The 20,449-nt window shown below is 45.3% G+C and overlaps 1 protein-coding gene and 1 pseudogene across 2 annotated transcripts in view; both read right to left on the bottom strand.

Annotated features, from left to right (window-relative positions):
- Positions 1–1,720: 1,720 nt before the first annotated feature.
- Positions 1,721–20,449, bottom strand: part of Dnaaf4 (dynein axonemal assembly factor 4) — a 23,315-nt gene continuing 4,586 nt past the window's right edge. The window contains exons 4-9 of one of the 2 annotated variants that reach the window (XM_055596998.1): positions 18,296–18,521; positions 15,137–15,282; positions 11,968–12,077; positions 6,769–6,922; positions 3,648–3,753; positions 1,721–2,481 (exon numbers count right to left, since the gene is read on the bottom strand). In XM_055596998.1, coding sequence (XP_055452973.1) covers positions 2,366–2,481; positions 3,648–3,753; positions 6,769–6,922; positions 11,968–12,077; positions 15,137–15,282; positions 18,296–18,521 — 858 coding nt within the window. In that variant the 3' untranslated portion in view covers positions 1,721–2,365. The remainder of the gene's footprint in view (positions 2,482–3,647; positions 3,754–6,768; positions 6,923–11,967; positions 12,078–15,136; positions 15,283–18,295; positions 18,522–20,449) is intronic. The other variant, XM_055597001.1, reaches the window with a different exon arrangement.
- LOC129670333 (U6 spliceosomal RNA) lies at positions 6,128–6,226 on the bottom strand (annotated as a pseudogene).

Here is a 20,449-nt window from a genome sequence, read left to right as displayed (position 1 = left end):
TCACTTTGTTTTGGCTTTGGTTTTTGAAGACCGGGTTTCTTTGTGTAGCCCTTGCTGTTCTGGAACTAGCTCTGTAGATCAGGCTGGCTTTCAACTCCCAGAGGTGCACCTTCCTCTGTCTCCTGAGTGCTGGGATTAAAGGTGAGCACTACCACCGCATGGCTCTAGTATATGTGAGTAATTCCAGCATTGGTAAGGCTAAAACAGGAGGACCACCATGAGTTCCAGGCCAGCCTGAACTACAAAGTGAGACCTGATCACAAAACATCAAAATCTGCAAACTAAATGTTTTAACTTTTGTTGGGATGAAGTTTTTTAAAGATTTATTTTTACTGTGTGTGTGCCATGTGAGTTTGCGCTCTGTTGGAGTAACCTACCCCCAACACATGCTGTATCAACTATGAAGGCGTGCACCTTCATAGTTAATTGTTAATTGCTGTGTAGCAGCCCCAGGTGCTGGTGGGATATGTGATATTGCCATTTCTATAGCCCACAACACCTGCTTTCTGCACATAAATGTTTGTCACCTCCTCACCTGCCTAAAAAGCTATGAACAGAGAGTATCTGAGATTTTCATGTTAAAAGGCAAGCTGTCAAAAGGGGCTGGAGAGATGGCTCAGAGGTTGAGAGCACTGCCTGTTCTTCCAAAGATCCTGAGTTCAATTCCCAGCAACCACATCGTGCCTCATAACCATCTACAATGAGGTCTCGTGCATATGCAGGCAGAACACTGTATAAAAAATAAAAAAAATAAATCTTTAAAAATGAAGGCAAGCTGTCATGGGAGAGGTGACATAGCCCTCAGCCCGGCACTAAGAGATGGGCAGGGTGTATTCCTGCTGCTGACTGGTTCAGAATAAGCTGTGAAACCTCTCCCACTGTGCTAATAAAAGGCCTTTTTGTACAGGAAGGATGGCTCTTGATGAATACGGAGCTGGAGGCTGGAGCTGGGAAAGGAATGTAGTGGGGAGGAGAGCCACACAGTGGGGACAATTGGAAGGGGAGCTGGGTTGTGTCTGCATGGCTAGCTCAGGAGATTGTGCCCTGCAAAAAGACTAACAAGCTTATACTATACAGATGTCTCCATGTCTTTATGATTAAACCCCAAGCAGGACACACCCCCCTCAAAGCAATAGTGCCCAGAGAAGCCAAACACAGGCATCAGATTGTCTGAAGCTGGAGTTGCAAGTGGTTATGAGACACCCAGTGTGGGAGTTAGGAACGAATTTGAGTCTTGTGGAAAAGCTGCGAGTGTTCTTAACCACTAAGCCATCTCACCAGCCCCTTGGTTGGTTTTATTGAGACAGAGTCTTGCTATGTGGCCCAGGCTGCCCTGGAAGGCATTTCCATTCTGTTGGGAGTGCTGGGACTGAGGGCCTGAAACCAAGGCTGGACACAAGGCCTTGCTCAGTTCTGTTTTCAACAACAGATGATAGCTAAGTTCAAAATAAGATTTTGGGACTGGAGAGATGATTCAGTGGTTAAGAACACTGACTGCTCTGCCAGAGGACCTGGGTTCAATTCCCAGCACTCACACAGCAGCTCACAACTATCTGTAACTACAGTTCCAGAAGACCTGATGCCCTCTTCTGGCCTCTACAGGTGCTGTATACACCAGTGATGTATATTCATACAGACAAAACACCTGGACACATAAAAGTAAATAAATCTCTTATAAATAAAATGTTTTCAAATAACTGTTTTTTCTGTTGTTGTTTTGTTTATTTATTCATTTTTTCTTGAGACAGTTTCACTTTGTAGCCCAGGCTAGCCTGCAATTCTACATCCTTTTGTCCAGCACACCCAGGTTTGGTATTCAACACATCATTACACTCTAACTCTAACTGGTCTAGCCTCAAACAACAAATAATATAAAGAAAAAATATGGTTCTGTGTATCTTTAAATGACTAAAAATAGTCTCTATATTATACCAAAGCCAATAATTTAGAATGAAATTCTACATTTAATATACTAAAATACTTTATAAGCACAATCTATTCTGTTGATTCCTCAGTAGTTACCCTGGAGACCCCAACAGCAACAATTTAATTACAAGAGCAAGGGCAGTTCAGCACAGCAACATCAAAGCCCAAGCAAGCCTTGTGCTAAGACCAAGAACTAAAACGGAACATTCTCTGTGTCTTGTTTTGGTCTCAGTGTGTAGTCTGACTGGCGCAGAGCTCCCTTGTAGGAGAGGCTGGACTTGAACTCCAGTGACCTGCCTGCCTCTGCCTTCCCAGTACCTGGATCAAGGCGGCGAGATAGGCCATTCTCACTTTAGACAGGATTCCTCAGCGCTACATTTCCAAAGGCCCTCTAGCGCTTGGCTCTTTGCAGCGAGGGTACTAACAGAGTCTCCTGTGTCTAGTCATGAGCCTTCAGTGCGGTCCCCTGAATTATATTCCGAATCCTCTCCGCATCGTTTTGTACAACTGTGTTGGCTGAGTCGATCTTAAGTGCAGCTTCATAATCTTGCAAGCCTGTATTGACATATCAAGGACAATCCGGATGAGTCGCTCCACAAGGCCGGACAGCAGGCAGCAGAATGAAGGGAAGAGCCTAGGCTAAAGGTTTTGGATATCACACAAGTTTCAGCTCCTAAATCCTTCAACGTTAATTTGGCTGTCCCCTGTCACAGCGAGTTTTGTCTCTTGGTGACTGACAGCCTGCTTAGTTCCTGTTTCTACGTAGTGTGGGGATTGGAGGTCTAAGCGTACCGAGCTTTCCTAGCTGGGTTTCTGGCTAGGCGTGATTAACTAAGTAGCGGGCTGTATCAGGAATGGAATAGAGGGATAAGGACCCCTCAGCTTCCTGGCCAGTGGAAGGTGGATCTCTGGCCTCAGGTGTGTTAAGTGCTTTGAATGGAAGAGTTGATTTGTGCCTTGACATGAGTAGGAAAGCTTTGTTAGGTCTGGGGACCTCAAGAGGTGATTTAAATCTATCCTGAAGGTCCCTTCCTGTGGCATAAAGTCTGATTTCCCAGGTTCTCTCTGTTTCTCTTAAGAAAATTTCCAGGAAGCCTCAGTTTTTCACAACCTCGGTTTTTGCAATGGAAACTCCCTTGTTTCTAGCAGGGAGAGAGCCCAGCTGCAGGACATACATAGAACTGTAAACTCTGTGCTCCTCTCTCAAAAGATAAACTTCTATATCTTTCCTTTCTCTACCACAAGCAGGCACTTAAAGTGGAATCAGTGAGTGGAGGTGAGGATGGACTATGGGTTGCTGGTCTGTAGTCACTCTAGCTAATACCTTCCTTGTATCTGCCTTTCCCAGGTCCAGGCCTGAGGGCGGTGGGGATTACACCATGACCTTATATTCATCACCGCAAGGTAAAACATCAGACTCTGGAGGAGGTAGAGGGGAAGGACTGAAGTGCTTCATAAATACCTGTGTTAGCTAGACACTTTCTTGCTCTTTTTGAAACAGGGTCTCCTGTAGCTTAGAAGGCTTTGAACTTGATAGGTAACTGGAGACAGCATTGAACTTGATCTCCTGTGTCCACCCCCAAGTGCTGGGATTACAGGTGTGTGCCATTGCAAGCGGTTTATATGGCACTATAAACCACAGGGACCTAACACAGGGCCTTATGCATGCAAGGCTGTCACTCTAGTGACAGAGCGACTCCATGCCTCCGTCAATCTCTTACCTTCAACATACAATTCCAGTTGACAGAATGCTGTCCCTCGTCGAACATATGCCTTCATTCTTGCATTGGCATTGTCAGCAACAGGTGGCGTCAGCAATTCTAGTGCCTTTCAAATAATATAGATAATTATGGGCTAGTGAGATGGCCCTGTGGGTGAGGTGCTTGTTCTGCAAGCACGAAGACCTGGGCTGGAACCCCAGCACCGACACAGAAACCCAAGCATGGTAGTGCATGCTCAGGTCAGTGTTTGAGAAGCAGAGACAGAAGGATGCTTAGGGATAGCTGGTAGGCTAGCCAGCCTAGCTGAATCAGCAAGGCCCTGATCCCAGCGAGAGACTATGCTAAAAAAACAAACAACAACAACAAAAAAAACAACAACAAGCCAACAATTTATATGATCTAAAAAGAAACCAAAGAGATGGCTCAGAGGTTAAGAGCACTGGCTGCTTTCTTCCAGAGGTCCTGAGTTCAATTCCCAGCAACCACATGATGGCTCACAACCATCTATAATGAGATCTGGTGCCCTCTTCCGGTGTGCAGGTGTACACGTAGACACAACATTGTATACATAATAAATAAGTCTTTTTTTTTTTTTAAAGATTTTGCCTTTTAAAAGGCAAAAGATTTATATGATCTGAAGAAAAACCAAAGAGATGGCTCAGAGGTTAAGAACACTCTCCTAGAGGTCCTGGTGGCTCATAACCATCTATAATGGGATCAAATGCAGGCAGAACACTGTATTCATAATAAATAAATAATCTTTAAAAAAGGTGGGAGCAATAATTAAAGAAAAAGATCACAAACGTGGTAGGTGGGGGACATGGTAGGAATTGAAGGGAGAAAGAATGGAGAAATGATATAGTTATAAAATCCTCACACACACACACAAGAAGCAAGCATTAGGCTAGGAAAATGGCTAAGATTACTTGCCGCTCTTCCAGAGGACCTGAGTTCAGTTTCCAGCACCCATATTAGGTAGCTGACTACTGTCTATAACTTTAGTCCCAGGGGATTCAGGCTCCTTCTTTGGATTCAGTGGACACTGCATTCATGTGCAAACACCGCCCCAAAAGCATACACATGATTACAAATAAACCCTTAAAAAAGGAAGTAAGTTGAACAGTGCCTGAAGAACAACACCAAGATTGACCTCCTGCCACTACACATGCCTGCACACGCATCCACACACATACTGTATGTGTATGAAACAAAGGGAGTGTGTATATAAAAACAAGGGACAGACAAAAAATTAGGGCTGAGCAAAAACAGTGAAAATTCTAAATTCTTACTTTAAGGCACATGTTAGTCAGACATAATGGTTTGCACCTGTGATTCCTGTACCCACAGCATTACTAAGCTGGCTGTGGTCACAGGCCTGCAGTTCCAGTGCAAGGCCATTCTTCTCTATATACTGGGGTTCAGGCCAGCCTAGGCTATGCGGAACCCTGTCTCAAAAGACAAACAAAAACTAGAAATACAAACAGATCAACCAGCTGGGCCTGGTGGCACATGCCTGTAAGTTGCAGGCAGACTAAGGCACAGAAGGGCAAACTTCAGGCCTATTCAGTGTTAGCTTAGGCAATTGAGAGCTGGACTCGAAGTTATATTGGTAAATTGTCATGTGCTATTTGCATGTATTGAATGCTGACCCAAGCACATTTATTTCAAGATCTTCCAAAACTCCACGTCCTAGGTCAGGTTGCCCCAGCTCTGTCACAGGGAGAAGGGAAACCCCGCTAAGAGCTGAGGCTGTAATTACCTCTGTTCTCAGTACCCCTGAGAATGGCTGGAAGCTGAGCCTTTCCCAGCAGACGGGCATTATTGTTTATCACACAGTAGTGGGAAGGCAGAGCCGGGAGCTCATCCATGAAGCAGACTCTGTGCTCTGCCTGGAACCTCTCAGTCAGGACCCCCAGCCTAACAACCCCAGTAGGACTACCCCAGTCACTGCTGCAGGATGTTGTCAGTGCCTGATGTGATGATGTTTTACTGTCTGCTGCCTCACTTCCTGTCTGCTACTTGCTGATTGTTCTTTCGATTTTGCTCACTACATAACAAGCTCATTCTCTGGAAACACAAAACATGGCTATTGCAGATCATCATCTACTTAGAACAAATAAAAAGGATGAAGAGAACTAGATAAAGAACTCAGTGGTAGAGCACTTACATGGAAGGCAAAGGGCTTAACATTTAACTTCTGGGGAGGGTACCGTGAGGAGCCCCACACCTCACACTGGCTGAGCAGATAGATGCTCTACTACTAGGCTAAGGGCTAAATCAGAGAGCCGACTGCCTCTGCCTCCACAAGTGCTGGGATCACAGGTGTGTGCCACTGCGCCTGGCTCCACTCCCAGAATATTCAGGGCCTGACCTGTCCATGTGAACATGCTGTGTTCTATCACAGATAACTTTTTTTTTTAGACATCAGTAGTTTATTGTTTTAGTAGTCCAAACACATTCAAAATGGAAACTCAAAAAGAAAAATTAGGAAACACTTCATTCATTTTTATGTCATCCTCACACAGCAGCCATGATAATCTTTTTCTGTATCATTCCAATTTTAGCACATGCGTTACTGCTGAACTGAGCAACCAATTGTCTAGTTTGATCTTTTGAGACAGAGTCTCATTTTGTTACCTTGCCTGACCTGGAACTTGCTACATAATCCACACTGGCCTTGAACTCGGTGATCCTCTTCCTTCAATCCACCACAGCTGGCTCTCCAGGATTCTTTTATTTGAGACAGGGTTTCTCTGTGTAGTGTTGGCTGCCATGGACTCACTTTGTAGACCAGGCTGGCTTTGAACTCACAGCTATCACCTGCCTCTGCCTCCCAGAGTGCTGGGATTACAGGTGTGTGCCACTATACCCAGCTTCTAGGATAATTTTAAAGCATCATATATACATATTTTTGTTTGTTTGTTTTGTTTTGTTTTTCAAGATAGGGTTTCTCTGTATAGCCCTGGCTGTCCTGAACTCAAATTCACAGAGATTCACTTGCCTCTGCCTCCTGAGTGCTGGGATTAAAGGTGAGCACTACCACTGTCTGCAAAAATAATATTTTTCAATTAAGTAAATACATAAACATACAACACATACCCAAACAGAGGAATATACATACCTTAGAAGAGTCCTCAATGGCCTTGTGTAAGTTTTTTAGTTTGAGGTGGCAAGCAGCCCGATTCAAATACAATAATGGAATCTTACTGTTTAATCGTATGGCTAAATTATACGCATTAACCGCTGCCAAATAGTTTTCTGTTGCAAACAGTTTGCTAATGAGACAAAAAGAAAAGGGCAATTTAACATTGAGGCAGACACGGAGAAATAACATCTCCCCTACTTGGCAAGCAGAGAGATGGTTTCCCATCTGCCTGGTTTAATTCCCTGTCTGGTAGAGACTGCTGGCTGCACAGACTCCATCTCTCTACATACACCAAGCACGTACCCTGAGTAGGATAGATCCTCCTACCCAAAAGCAGCCATAATTGACTTAGTGCAGCAAGTGTATGTCTATCGTCTTGATTCGGGAATTTATTTAGGGGTAGGAAAGGGGTTTAAACTGGCCTGAATGAAGCTGGTGAGTTCCAACTCAAGTTGGAGAGTGAAAAGCTGATAAAACTTCTTCCCCTGCTGGACATGAATGAAGAAAGCCCACAGCACAAATGTTGCTGCTCATTTTTAAACACAGGAGAAAGCAGTTACATGAAAGCTGGTGCAGAGAGAGCAGGAAAGGAACGAGAAACAGAGGGAACAGCACTCCATGACACAGGGGAGCTGCTACGAGCTTGACACCTGTGTCAATACACCCTCAACACAGAGCCACTACCAGCCAGCCTGCAGGTGCAGCAGACCTGTAACCCCAGCTACAAGATCAATGTTTGATTGGCCTACACAACAAGCTGAAGGCCAGCTTGGGCAACTTAGTGAGACCCTGTCTCAAAATAAATAAGAGCTGCAATCCCATCACCTGAGAGGGAAAGGAGGGCCTGGGGTTTAAGGCTTTGTTTGGCTACAAAGCAAGTTCCCTAGACTGTGCCATGTGAGCCTCACGTCAGAACAAACAATAAATGAAATAATAAAAGGTGGGGAAGGGCAGGAGGTAGAGCCCAGTGTTATAGCACTTGTGTGGATAGTGAGGCCCTTGATTCAATCCCCAATACCACAAAAATCTATCAGATATACAGACAGACAGAGTGCACAGGCCAGCCAGCCAACATCAGCGCATCTTAGTAAAGGGACACATGCCACCTCAATTTAGCACTCAGAATTAATAGGGGAGAAACATTTTAATTATGATTTTAAAAAATAACATGGACATGGTGCTGAAGGCCTGTAACCCTAGGAGTTAAGAGGCAGAAGCAGGAATATCACCCCAAGTTCAAGGCCAGCTTGGTCTATATAATGAGTTACAAGCCAGCAAGGGCAACATGTGGGCTGTCTTTTTCCCATGGAGTACTGGAGAGAAAAAGGAGCCCATGGGACAGACAATTAGACACATACATTTTAGTCAACAATAGAATGTTATCCCCAAATAGTCTAAAACCATAAACACACCCACAGCTTCCACAAACAAAAGTCAGCCAGTGCCACCTTTCTCTGATCAAGCAGCACATAGTGGTACAGACGGGTAGAAAGAGATGCACTGTGAGCAATGGAACTACGGAGGTCCTGGGGTGCTGAGCTCCATCAGCCTGCTAGATACCAAGAAAGCACTCGTATAGGTCTAGCTCAAGCTCCAAAGTCCAGAAACCTGGGGATCCAAGGGCTCAGTGCATGACACATGTGAAGGCTGGAGTGCCAGGAGTACTGATATGCCAGTTCAAGAAGCGGAAATCTGCCTGGCAGTGATGGCACATGACTTTAATCCCAGCACTCTGGAGGCAGAGGCAGGTGGGTCTCTGTGAGTTTGATGTCAGCCTAGTCTACAGAGCTAGTTCCAGGACAGCCAGGGCTACATATAGAAAACCCTGTTTCAAAAACAAAAGCAAAAAAAAAAAAAAAAAAAAAAACAACCCCCCACCCCCCCAAAAAAACAAACCAGAAACCTAATAAAACAAACTCCCTTTAGGTTTGAAAGTACATGCCAATAACTGTAGCACTCAGGATGTGAGGCAGGAGGATCATTGTGAGTTCAAGACCAGCCTAGCCTACATAAGGAGTTCCAGGCCAGCCAGGGCTACAAAGTGAGAGCTTGTCTCAATAAAACCACTTGGTCCTCTTTTGTAGTGTACATAATAGATTTTTCCTACATGAAAAAAAGTCAGAAAAAAAAAAGGAAGAAGAGTGAAGTTTCCCTCTTCTGTTTTTTGTTAACACACTCTAACTATCAAGTACTGCAATAGAACAGGATAAGCTATAAAACACAATCAATGGAAGACAATCACACCTACATCTGAGAGGCCATCTTGTAAAGCCAATTCTAACATACTCCTATCAGGAAAAACAGCATGAGAAAACTGGCCTGTTTCCACAAACCCAGTTTGTTTCAATGCAGTAGCAAAGGCGGGTTTCCTGGCCCTGTTCTGAAAGTGTATAGGCACATGGGTAAAAAGGCAATTCTCAAACTCTGAGTGGTGGCTCACGCCTATAATGCCAGCACTTTGGAGGCTCAGGCGGGAAGACTGCCACCAAGTTCAAGGCAAGAGCCCCTGGCTCAACAAAATCCAAAGACAATTCTCCATAGATCTCCTGTGACAATCTCATGGTTGTGGTTATTTGGGGGAAAGGGATCTTCAGGCTGGAGTCAGGACCTCACACGTAACACGGGGGAGGCCTGCTGCCACTGTGTACTCCCAGCCTGGCACTATTGTTTAGAAGATGCTTATGTGGCAGACAGCTGTGGTAGAGAGAGAGTCTCTTTGGAAGCAGTGGACAGATTGACGTGAGATAGTAACTTTACTGCAACCTTTTGACACAGAACTGTGATCCTTATGCCTGGCTGTGAGTGTCACACCTGCCGGGCTGCCTCTGGACTGGCTCCGCAGGACTAGACAGCAAAGGGAATAGGCATGAAGTGTATGTTGCTTGCTTGCTGTTGTTCCTTGGGAGCCATCTGTTTTTTTTTGGTGGTTGGTTTTGTTTGTCTTGAGACAGGGTCTCACTATTATAGCGCAGCCTGGTCTGGAACTCACTATGTAGCCTGGCCCAGCCTCGGATTAAAGGCCTGTACGTCACACCCAGACTCACCATGCTGTTCAGAGAGGGTCTCTCCCTGAGACCTGGGGTTCCTGATCAGGCTAGTATGACTGGCCAATGAACCTCAGAGATCCACCTGTCTCTGCCTCCCAGAGCTGGGAATAAGAGCCAGCATCACAATCTCTAGCTTTTTACCTGGAGGAATTCAGGTCCTCAGGATTGCATCTCCCTCACCCTGTATTTTGTTTTTATGTGTACAAGTGTAATGCCTTATTTGTGTATATGTGTACACATATATATCTGGTGCCTGAGGAAGTCAGAAGAGGAACTCAAATCCCCTGGAACTTGAGTAACAGACAGCTGTGAGCTGCCAGGTGCTAGAAACCAAATCTGGGTCCTTTGTAAGATCAGTCAGTGCTCTTAACTGCTGAGCATCTTTCCAGATTGGTATAAGTAATTTTGCTTTGTTTTGTTGTTTTGTTTTTCAAGACATGGTTTTTCTGTGTAGCCCTAGCTGTCCTGGTACTCACTTTGTAGATGAGGCTGGCCTTGAACTCAGAGATCAACCTGCCTCTGTCTCCCAAGTGGTAAGATCAAAGGCATGATTTTAGCCACTACCACTCGGCACAATTTCTAAAAATGATTTATTTATTCACATATTTTATGCACATGAGTGCTATGCCTTCATGTACACCAGAAAAGAGATCAGATCACAGATGGTTGTGAGCCACCCATGTGGTTACTGGGAATTGAACTCAAGACCTATAGAAGAGCAATTGCTCTTCGCCACTGTGCCATCTCTCCAGCCCCATCTCAGCACAATTTTTAAGGCAGCTTTTCTTTTTAAAATTAAGACATAGCATTTAAAAAGACCATGTAGGGAAAAATGCAAACATTTCTTAGTTTTGCTAAGAATCTACTCCTGAGGTGGCAGAGTTCCATAGCAGCTGTTCTTGGGAAAGGCCTGCCTATTTCTACCCTTTTGTAAAACCAACATCCCATAGTCCCACAGGGTTAGGCAGGAGAATATCTGCCATTCTGGGCTATGTGTCTAGTGCTGGGCATCAACTCCAAGTGTCAGAGCAAGACCCTGTCAAGAGAAGGGAAAAAAGCCGCCTCCTGGCAAGTCCACCCGGCCCTGTTCTCACCCCACAAGCTACTCTGCGTGTTCCCACTCATTTCTGTTCACACCCATTTCTTCTCTCTCAGCTTTCCTTCACAGCTCAGTGCAGGGGGGTGATACTGGGGTGCAATCAGTGTCCTCGGCATGGGCCAGGCTCTGCTGTTCACTACCCACACTACAAAGGGGGAAAAAAAAAACCCACAATTCCCTATTTCCTAGTCTAACTGTGTAGCCCTGGCTGGCCTAGTCTCTGCCTCCTGAATGATGGATGCAAAGGGCTGTGCTAACACCTGTTTTTTGTTGTTGTTTTGTTTTGTACCTTTTTTTTTTAAGAGTCCCTTTTCCAAGGCTTTCCTCCAATTCCATGCATATCCCAGTTGACCTTAAACTCCAAATCCTCCTATCTCCTCATTCCAAATGCTAGAATTACAGGTGTCAATCACACCCAGAGTGTGGAGTGAAAAGGATGGAAGCCTGGACTTTGTGTATGCCTGGCCAGCACTCTGTCTACCCAACCACATCCCCAGCCTCAGGCAATTTACTGCATTTAACTGTCACGCCACCAGACTTCTTAGCTATGGAGCTCCACCCACCTGTCCTCGTTAGGGTTCTGGTGCTGTGATACACACCATCGCCAAAGCAGTTTGGGGAGGAAAGGGTTAATTTCACTGCCACCTTGTGCTCGGTCATCCAGGGCAGAACCTCAAGGGAGGAACCTGGAGGCAGGAACTAGTGGAGGATAGATGCTTACTGGCTTGCTTTTCAAGGCTTTCTCTTCACACCCAGAACCACCCGCCCAGTGGTGGCAGTGCCTACAGTGGCCTCGACCAAAAGATGCACCACAGATTTGTTCACGAACCACTCTGGTAGGGGCATGCTTTTCAGCTGAGCTCCTCTCTTCCTAAATGACTCCAGCTTGTGTCAAGTAGACATAAAACTACCAGCATATGAACGATCTCTTCCCAAAAGTGCACAAGCACACACGTAAACTCGAGGTCCCTCTACCTCTGGAAGGCGGTGAGCCTACCGTAGAATGCAGAACTCACTCAGACAACTCACTTTCCCTTTTCTTTCAGCCAGTCTGGATTCTTCTCTTCTTCTTTCAGGTCGCTGAATTCGGGAAGATCGGTGCTCATGGCTCTCCGGGCCTCTGCTTGCTTATGCAGCCACTGCAATGAGAATGTGTGGTGATGGACACCGTCTGTGCCGGGCCGTGTGGTCAACCCAACAGTACCTGGAAGTCACCTGAGAGAGGGGCCTCTAGCATGCCTGGGTGAAGAGCCTCTTCTTAACTGTGGATGGAGCCATGCCCTGGATAGGGGCTCCTGGACTGTGTGCTTGGAGAGAGGTGTAGGACAGCATTTAAGCACGCACTCACTCACTGATCGGCTCCTTCAGGCTGCTGCTACCCTGCCTTCCCCACCAGGACAGACTGCACCTTGCACTGTGAGCTGCCATAAGCCCTTTCTCCCTTAAGTTGCTTTTGTTGGAGTATTTTTATCACAGCAAAAGGGAGGTAGGGGCAGGTGGATTTCTGAGTTCAAGGCCAGCCTGCTTTACATACTGAGTTCTATGCCAGCCCAGGCTACACAGGAGATCCTGTCTCAAAAGTAAAGAAATAAAATAAAATAAAGGGAAAAGAAATTGAGACGCTACATTTGTCAATTTTCTATTGCTATTCAAATTTCCTGAGGCTGACATTTCATAAGGAAAGGGGGTGCTTATATTGCTCAGTTTGAAGGTTAAAAATCCAAAATTCTAGATAATTTCACCTAGCAGATCCTATTGTCAGCCTTTTAGATGTATTATAGCATGACAGATGGAGTCATGTAGCTGCAGCACATGTGAGGCGATGAATGATGTGTGTGGAAGAATGCTCTCACATGGTGACGGAGAAAGCAGAGAGGGGGAAGGGCCAGACTTGCTCATCTTTAACAACCTGCTCCAGTGGAAAACAGTCCCTTCCTGAGAAGAGGATTAACATCCCAAGGGCTGTGTCACCAGGAGCTAAGCCCACCACTTGAACCACTGTGTCTACTGCCTCTGAGCCAAGCCTCATACTCTGAGTTACTTGCTGAGGCCGGAGGGCACAGTTCAAGTCCTGCCTGGGCTACAGGGAAAGAGCTACCATCTCTAAGTTCCTGTACATTATTACATTACACAGTGAATCTTTGGGAGATGTGTTCAATTCTTAAGTGGCATGTTAAAGGTCTCCAGCCAGTGGCACTACTGGGAGATGGTGGAGCCTTCACAAGATGGTGAAAGGAAATCAGGTCACCAAGAGATGAGCCTGAGGAGAACATCAGAACCCTGGTCCCTTCTCTTAACTTCTTGGCTGCTGGTCCTGAAGCAATGGGACTAAGCAAAGCCCAAAAGCACAAGGTGAAGTAAACCTTTCCTCCTCGTAAGTGCTTTTCTGAGGCACTTTGTCACAGTGGCGAGACACTGCCTACCACAGGGCAAAGACCAGCCCAGCCACAGAAGACACAAAAGTCTCCTTAAAAACTCTATTTATGGCAGGGCGTGGTGCCGTGTGCCTGTAATCCCAGCATTCTGGGAGGCAGAGGCAGGCTGATCTCTGTGGGTTTGAGACCAGCCTGGTCTACAAAGCAAGTCCAGGACACCCAAGACCACGCAGAGAAACCCTGTCTCTTTTATTTATGGGCCAGACATGGTTGGGCATGTCTTTAACCCCAGCTCTCAGAGGTTTCAGAAGTGGATCTCTGTGATTTCCAGGCTATCATGGTCTACATAGTAGGTACCAGGCCAGCCAGGGCTACATAGTGAGACTGTCTCAAACAAAACCACACAAAACAAAGTTTATTAATTAGTATGTGTATGTATGCTTGGGAGATGTGCACATGTCTCAACACACGTACAGAGGCCAGAGGAGAACTTGGTAGAGTTAAGTCTTTCCTTCTAAGAGGTCTTGTTTTTATTAACAATCACTCTTAGATTTCTCACTTTTTCCACCAGGCAAAAATGTCATTTGGATCAATAGGCTGAACAGTTTGTCAAATGGCAAATACACATGCTGAAGGTGAGAGACAGGTGCTTGGGGGAAGCCATGGAGTTTAGATAATGCCATAATGGCCTTCGTCTCCTCAGAAGAGAAAGAGATCAAAGCCTGCCTTCATCAGCGCTACGAGGAGACACAGTATGAAGGTGCCAGCTGTGAGACAGGACAAGGCCTCACCAAGAGCTCCCCTGCCAGCCCCTGATCAAAACACTGAGAAATGAATGTCTGTTCATTCAGCTCCTAATTTTACAGTGGTCTGATCAGATAAACCCACTGTTTGATAGTGGTTTTAAAATTTCAGTATTTATAAACTCTTAAACCTTTTTTTTTTTTTTTTAGGACTCTTAACTGGTTGAGAATGGATAGCTACATGTTTCTGGTCCAGGGCTAGAGTGATGGCTCAGTGGTGAAGGAGTGAGTAACACATCCGCAGCGTCCACATCAAGTGGTTCACAACTGCCTCTAACTCCAGCTCTGGGTGACCTCATGCCTCCGGTCCTCCAGAGCACCTGCACCTGGCCACGTACCCACACCCAGGTGCACAAACATACACACACGTTTAAAAACAGTAACAATTCTTTTAAAAGTATCTAGTCCAAACTGGGAATAATATATATATATATATTTCACTTTTTAAGACAGTTTTTGTTTACTTTTTGCTCTTGTTTATTTGTTCTTTATTATTATTATTATTATTATTATTATTATACAAATTCTGTCCACGTAGCTTTGGCTGTCCTGGGACTTGCTATACAGGCTGGCCTCAAACCTTCCGGCCTCTGAACTCCTGAACAGTGGAATAAACACACCTGGCTTAGGCGGACTTACACCATACCCCAGGTGGCACGCACTAAGTCTTGAGTTCTATTGACAGGACCACTAAACCCAGACAGCGCACAGTGCAGGCTGAAGTGAGAGATTCACAAGGTCATGACCAACTTGGATTAATAGTGAGTTTCAAGCCAGCCTGAGCTACCCTGTCTCAAACACTGCATAGGCCCTGTCTCAAACAAACAAAAAACACTAAAACAAAATGTGCAACACAAAACAAAGAAAGCCAAACCCTATTTCTTTTCTTTCCTTTCTTTTTTAAGACAGGGTTTCTCTAACTGCCCTGGAACTCACTGAGCAATAGTGGAATCATGAGGGCCTTCCCCCAGCGGGGAAGCTAACTGAAGTGGTGACTGCCTAACTGATGCCGTGGCCCACCTCCTCCTCCTCTGCGACTTGGGATTCGCGAAGAGCAGTTGGGAATATTCGAGGGGTAAAGCTGATTTGAATACTGCTGGCAGAGCGAGGCGCAGGAATGCTGTCTTCCTTTAACTTTTCAGAAAATATGTTTTCCCAATTCTTCCCTGCAAAAAGCAAAGGGATCAAACAAGCCGTTTATTTCTCATTTCTAACTAACACATTGACCTCTAAGATTACTATACACCAAAGCTAACTCTAAAATTAATAACAAATAACAATAATAACAAAGAAACAAATAACATAATAAAAATAAATACTAAAAATTAACAACCACAAAAACCAACAAAATAAATCAAGGCAAGGATAGGAAGTGAGATAGGTCAGAGCGTAAATTCCTAGCTGTACGAACCTGGTGACTTGACCTCTTCAACGTAGAAGGGGCTGGGTGTCAGCAGAGCACTCAGGGGCAGAAGCAGGCTAATCTTTGTGAGTTTAAGGCTAGACTGTTCTACATAGAGATGTTCAGGCCACCAAGGGCTATGTCGTGAGCAGAGTGAGGCCTTCTCTCTCTCTCTCTCTCTCTCTCACACACACACACACAAGTTGGGAGGAGGGGAAAAACGAGACACAGAGTTGTCCTCTAACTTCCACATGGACACTGGGACACACGCGCCACGTCATACACAAATACTACTGCTACTAAGATAAACCAAAGATGTTCTCTGCGACAAGGACTAGACATTCAGGGTTAGCATGGCAGCTAGTCTAATCCTTTGGTTTGTTGGTTTGTTTGTTTGTTTGAGACAGGGTTACTCTGTGCAGCCCTGGCTGTCCTGGAACTTACTCTGTAGACCAGGCCGGCCTTGAACTCAGAGACCTGCCTCTGCCTCCTGAGTGCTGAAATTAAAGGCATTCACCACTAGGGCCACGCAGCTAGTCTAGTCTTTAATCAATAACCCGACTGTTCTGGGGTTCATTGTTGAGTCTCTGTCTAGTTCATATCAACTGGGAGTAATACTAGGCAAACCCTTTACTGGCATCCCTCCTACGGCTACAATTCCTACACCCACAGCAGTAGCTCTAGTCACTTCCTGGACACCTAAGAAAATGGCAACAATGCTAATGAAAGGCAAACATTCTTATAAAGGTGCTCAGCAGGTTCAGCAATTGTTAAACTGAAATGGGAAGAGGAACTAAGCCGAGTGCTCGGGTGTCTATAAAGACAAGGAAAAACAGCAGGCCAGTGGTGGCGCATGCCTTTAATCCTAGCACTTGGGAGGCAGAGGCGGGCAAGCTCGCTAAATTTGAGCCCAGCTGGTTCTACTGAATGAGTTCCAGGACAGCCAGGGCTACCAAGGAGAACCTGTCTTGAAAAACCAAAACAAAAACAAGGAAAGACAGCTGTTACTTAGAATCACTAAAACACATAAGTAAGACACACAGACTTAAAGACAACAGTAAGGGCTGGAGAGATGGCTCAGGGGTTAAGAGCACTGTCTTCCAGAGGTCCTGAGTTCAATTCCCAGCAACCCATGGTGGCTCACAACCATCTATACTCTCTACTGCCCTCTTAGAGCACTAATATGCATAAAAGAAATAAATAAAATCTTTAAAGACAACAGTAAAACAGGTGGGGAAAGAATTTTAAGAAAAAGACTCACACTATTATACTTTTGAGAAAGGAGTACATATAAGTAAGAAAAGATGGAGCTGGAGAGATGGCTTAGCAGTTAAGAGCATGGACTGTTCTTCCAGAGGACCTGGGTTCAATTCCCAGCACCCACATGGCAGCTTACAGCTGTCTGTAATTCCAGTTGCAGGGGATCTACATCTGCCCAGATCTTAAGGTCCCCAAAGACTACCAGGACCATATATGCAAGAGCAAAGAGCTTTATTTGGGTTTAAGCTAGGTCTCCCACTATCACCAATGTAGTGGATCAGAGAGGGGAGCCCAGGGCACCTGAACAGTAGGGTTTTTATTGGGGTTTGAACAAGAACCAGGAATTCCCAGCTTAGCAGTTGCACAGTTGAAAGACATTCAGCCAGGGCAAGGTTGTTACAAAGTGATTGGCTAACTAACATGACATTGAGCTAGCTATTTATAGACCTCAGGGATGGTTGGTATTTTCTGTGCCATGATGTTCTAATACAAGGTCGGTGGGCTGCCTAGCCCATATGCTCCACACTGAGATAAGATACCTTCCTATTCCCATTCTTGTGGCTATCCTCAGGCTGTTCCTTGGATAGGGAACTCTATAACCTTGTTTCTGGAATTGGTGACCTCTGACCTAGTTTGTGGTGGCTTGGACGGAGTCACTAGTTCCTAGTGACTTTTGGGGGGGGTGTCAGGCCTGGTTTTCTCACATTCAGGCAAGACACAAGTACACAAAAAATAAAAACAAATCATTTTTTAAAAGATAGAAAGAAGGAAGGAAGGAAGGAAGAAAAGGTAAGGACATTTTCAGCTATTTTGGGCATTTAAGACAGCCTTGGACAATGTAAGACACTGTCTCAAAAAATTGTGTGTGTGTGTGTCTCAGATTCAGTTCAGGCTCTATAAGATTGCCTAGAAAAATACAAGGCCCTGGATTTGGTCCCCAGCATTGAGGGGAAACAAATTTGCTTGAGGTATGGTGGTGCATGCCTAAAATCCCAGTAATAGTGAGGTGGAGGCAGGAGGATCAGAAGTTCAAGGTCATCTTCAGCTATGTAGCAAGTTTGAGACCAGCCTGGGCTACAGGAGATCCTGCCTCAAAACAAATAGAAACAAAGCAGGAAAATTTGTTGTTTGCTTTTCTTTTTCCCTGATTCCTTCCTTGGACCAATTGTGTGGCTCCTTTCCTCCTACCCTCTCTTTCACTTAACAAGTTCCCAGTGTCTACTATGTGTTTTGTTGTTGTTTCCAGTGTTTTTCCATAGAAATATCTACACTAGGTATTTCTGGAATGTACAAAATGACTACCATGTGCCCGCTGAGCCAGGCATGATAGGGAATGCTTATTATCTAAGCATTTGTGGTTGAGGCCAGAGGCTCACACAGTCCAGGAAGCCCAGACCCACACAACAAACCCTGCCTCATCCCTCAGACAAGCTCTCTTCTTTTCAAGAAAAGAGCACGGCCTATGCCTGCAGAAAAAGATTTTTAAAAGAAAGAGAAAAAGAGAGGAGGCACCATACCTCTTGTGGGGACTCGAGCAGGCACAACCTTCCTGGGCAAGCCCTGGGGTTTCAGCGTTCCCCTCTCTTCAGCTTGCTTCCTCTGTTGACATTTCTCTTTCTTCGGGATTCTTTTTGGCTCTTCAGCTTTTCTTTGACATTCTTTCCATGCTTCCAATTCTCTAGTTGCTTTTTTCCGTTCATTTTCTTTCATATCTTCTATTTTTTTCCTCTCTTCTTCTTCAATCTGTAAAAATTGTAATTAGCAAGTCCTTTAAAACACCTAAAAAGTCTTTCTGCTGGGTGCCGGCTACCTGCTGTCAAAATGGGCAAGTTCATGAAACCCGGGAAAGTGGTGCTGGTCCTGACCTGACACTACTCCAATGCAAAGCCATCATCATGGAGAATATTGATGATAGTACCTCAGACCATCCTTACAGCTATACTCCGTTGGCTGGAATCAACCGCTATCCCCAAAAAGTGACAGCTACCGTGGGCAAGAAGAAAATCGCCAAGAGATCAAAGACCAAGTCCTTTGTGAAAGTTTATAACTACAATCACCTCATGCCCACAAGTTACTCTGTGGACATCCCCTTGGACAAAACTGCTGTCAACAAGGATGTCTTCAGAGACTGGGCTCTGAAACACAAGGCCAGGCGGGAGGCCAGGAGGCCAAGGTCAAGTCTGAAGAATGATACAAGACAGGGAAGAACAAACGTTTTTTTCCAGAAGCTTCACTTTTAGGTATATTTTCATTTCCATCATTAAAAATTAAAAATAAAACATTTAAAAAGTGACAGCTGTGTGTGTGTATGCATGTGTGTGCTGTGTGCTTGTGTTCATGTGAGTGTCTGCACCTTGAGATAGCACAGGTTTTAACTTGCCCAGAAACAGTGGGTCCTCCTGTCTCCTCAGCACATCTGTGTGACAGGTTCTTTCTTCTGAAGATGGCTGCTCTCCTGATAAACTGCAGGGCACCAAATGGCAAATGGATGTTTCCCACAGTGGCCCTTCTCCCCCCTGTGCTTCATACAGGAGGCTCAGTCCTGGGGGGGGGGGTGACATGTGACGTGTGGACAGTTCACAGATCAGTTGCCAAGCTAGGGGTGTAGCTCAGTGGCTGAGCATTTGTCTAGCACTTGGGACAATCTGGCTTTGACTCCCCAGCACTGAAGTAAAAGATGGGTGACCAAATGGGTTATCCTGACTGGGACAATTCTAGAGGATGACGGGAGTTCTCTTTTTGCTTGTTTGGTTCTCATTTTGTTTTGATATGGTGTTGTTAAGAAGCACAGATCCTGCCTCAGCCCTCAGAATGCTAGGATTATGCTACAATACCTGGTTGACTTTGACTTGTTTGTTTGTTTGTTTGTTTTGTTTTTTTGGTGGGAGAGGTATAGGCAGGGTCTCACTATATAGCTCTGACTGGCCTGAAACTCACTATGTAGATCAGGCTGGTCTTGAACTCAGAGTTCGGCCTGCCTCTGACACCTGAGTGCTGAGATTAAAGGCAGGTGCCACCACACCCAACTTTTCCTTTTCAATTATTTCTGTGTGTGTGTGTGTGTGTGTGTGTGTGTGTGTGTGTGTGTGGTGCGCGTGCACAGACATGGCCCATGTTTGTGTGCAAATCAGAAGACAACTTGCAGAATCAGCTCTCCCTTCCACCCTGTGTCTCAGGGCTGGAACTCTGGTCATCAGGCTTGGCAGAAAATGTAGCGATCATTATCAGCCCAGGACCCCCAAGAGCAAGTTCTCAGCACAAAAGAGATTTACTTGCCCCAGAGGGGCAGATGGCAGGGAAAGAGAGACAAAGAAAGGAGATAGAGGACAAAGGAGAAGGGGAAGAGATATTTGTTCCAGAGGGGAACAACGACTGTTTTTGGATAGAGGAGACAGGCATGTCCCTTAGGCAAATGGCCAGTTTAGAAGGGTTGGGTAAGTTAGGTGAAGCAAAGGTGGCTTTTGATTGCTGGATGTCAATACTTTGATAGCTTGACCTTGGAGGTCAGCCTCAGGAGGAAGTGGCTAAATAAGAGAAAAGACTTTGGAGGCTAGCTTTAGGAATGTAATTTAAGTTCTTCTCCTTCTTCTCCTTCTTCTCCTTCTTCTTCTTCTTCTTCTTCTTCTTCTTCTTCTTCTTCTTCTTCTTCTTCTTCTTCTTCTTCTTCTTCT

Source organism: Psammomys obesus, unplaced genomic scaffold (assembly GCF_907164565.1).
Source record: "Psammomys obesus unplaced genomic scaffold, mPsaObe1.curated_primary_1811, whole genome shotgun sequence".
NCBI lineage: Eukaryota > Metazoa > Chordata > Mammalia > Rodentia > Muridae > Psammomys > Psammomys obesus.
This window is presented reverse-complemented; position numbering and strand designations above follow the sequence as displayed.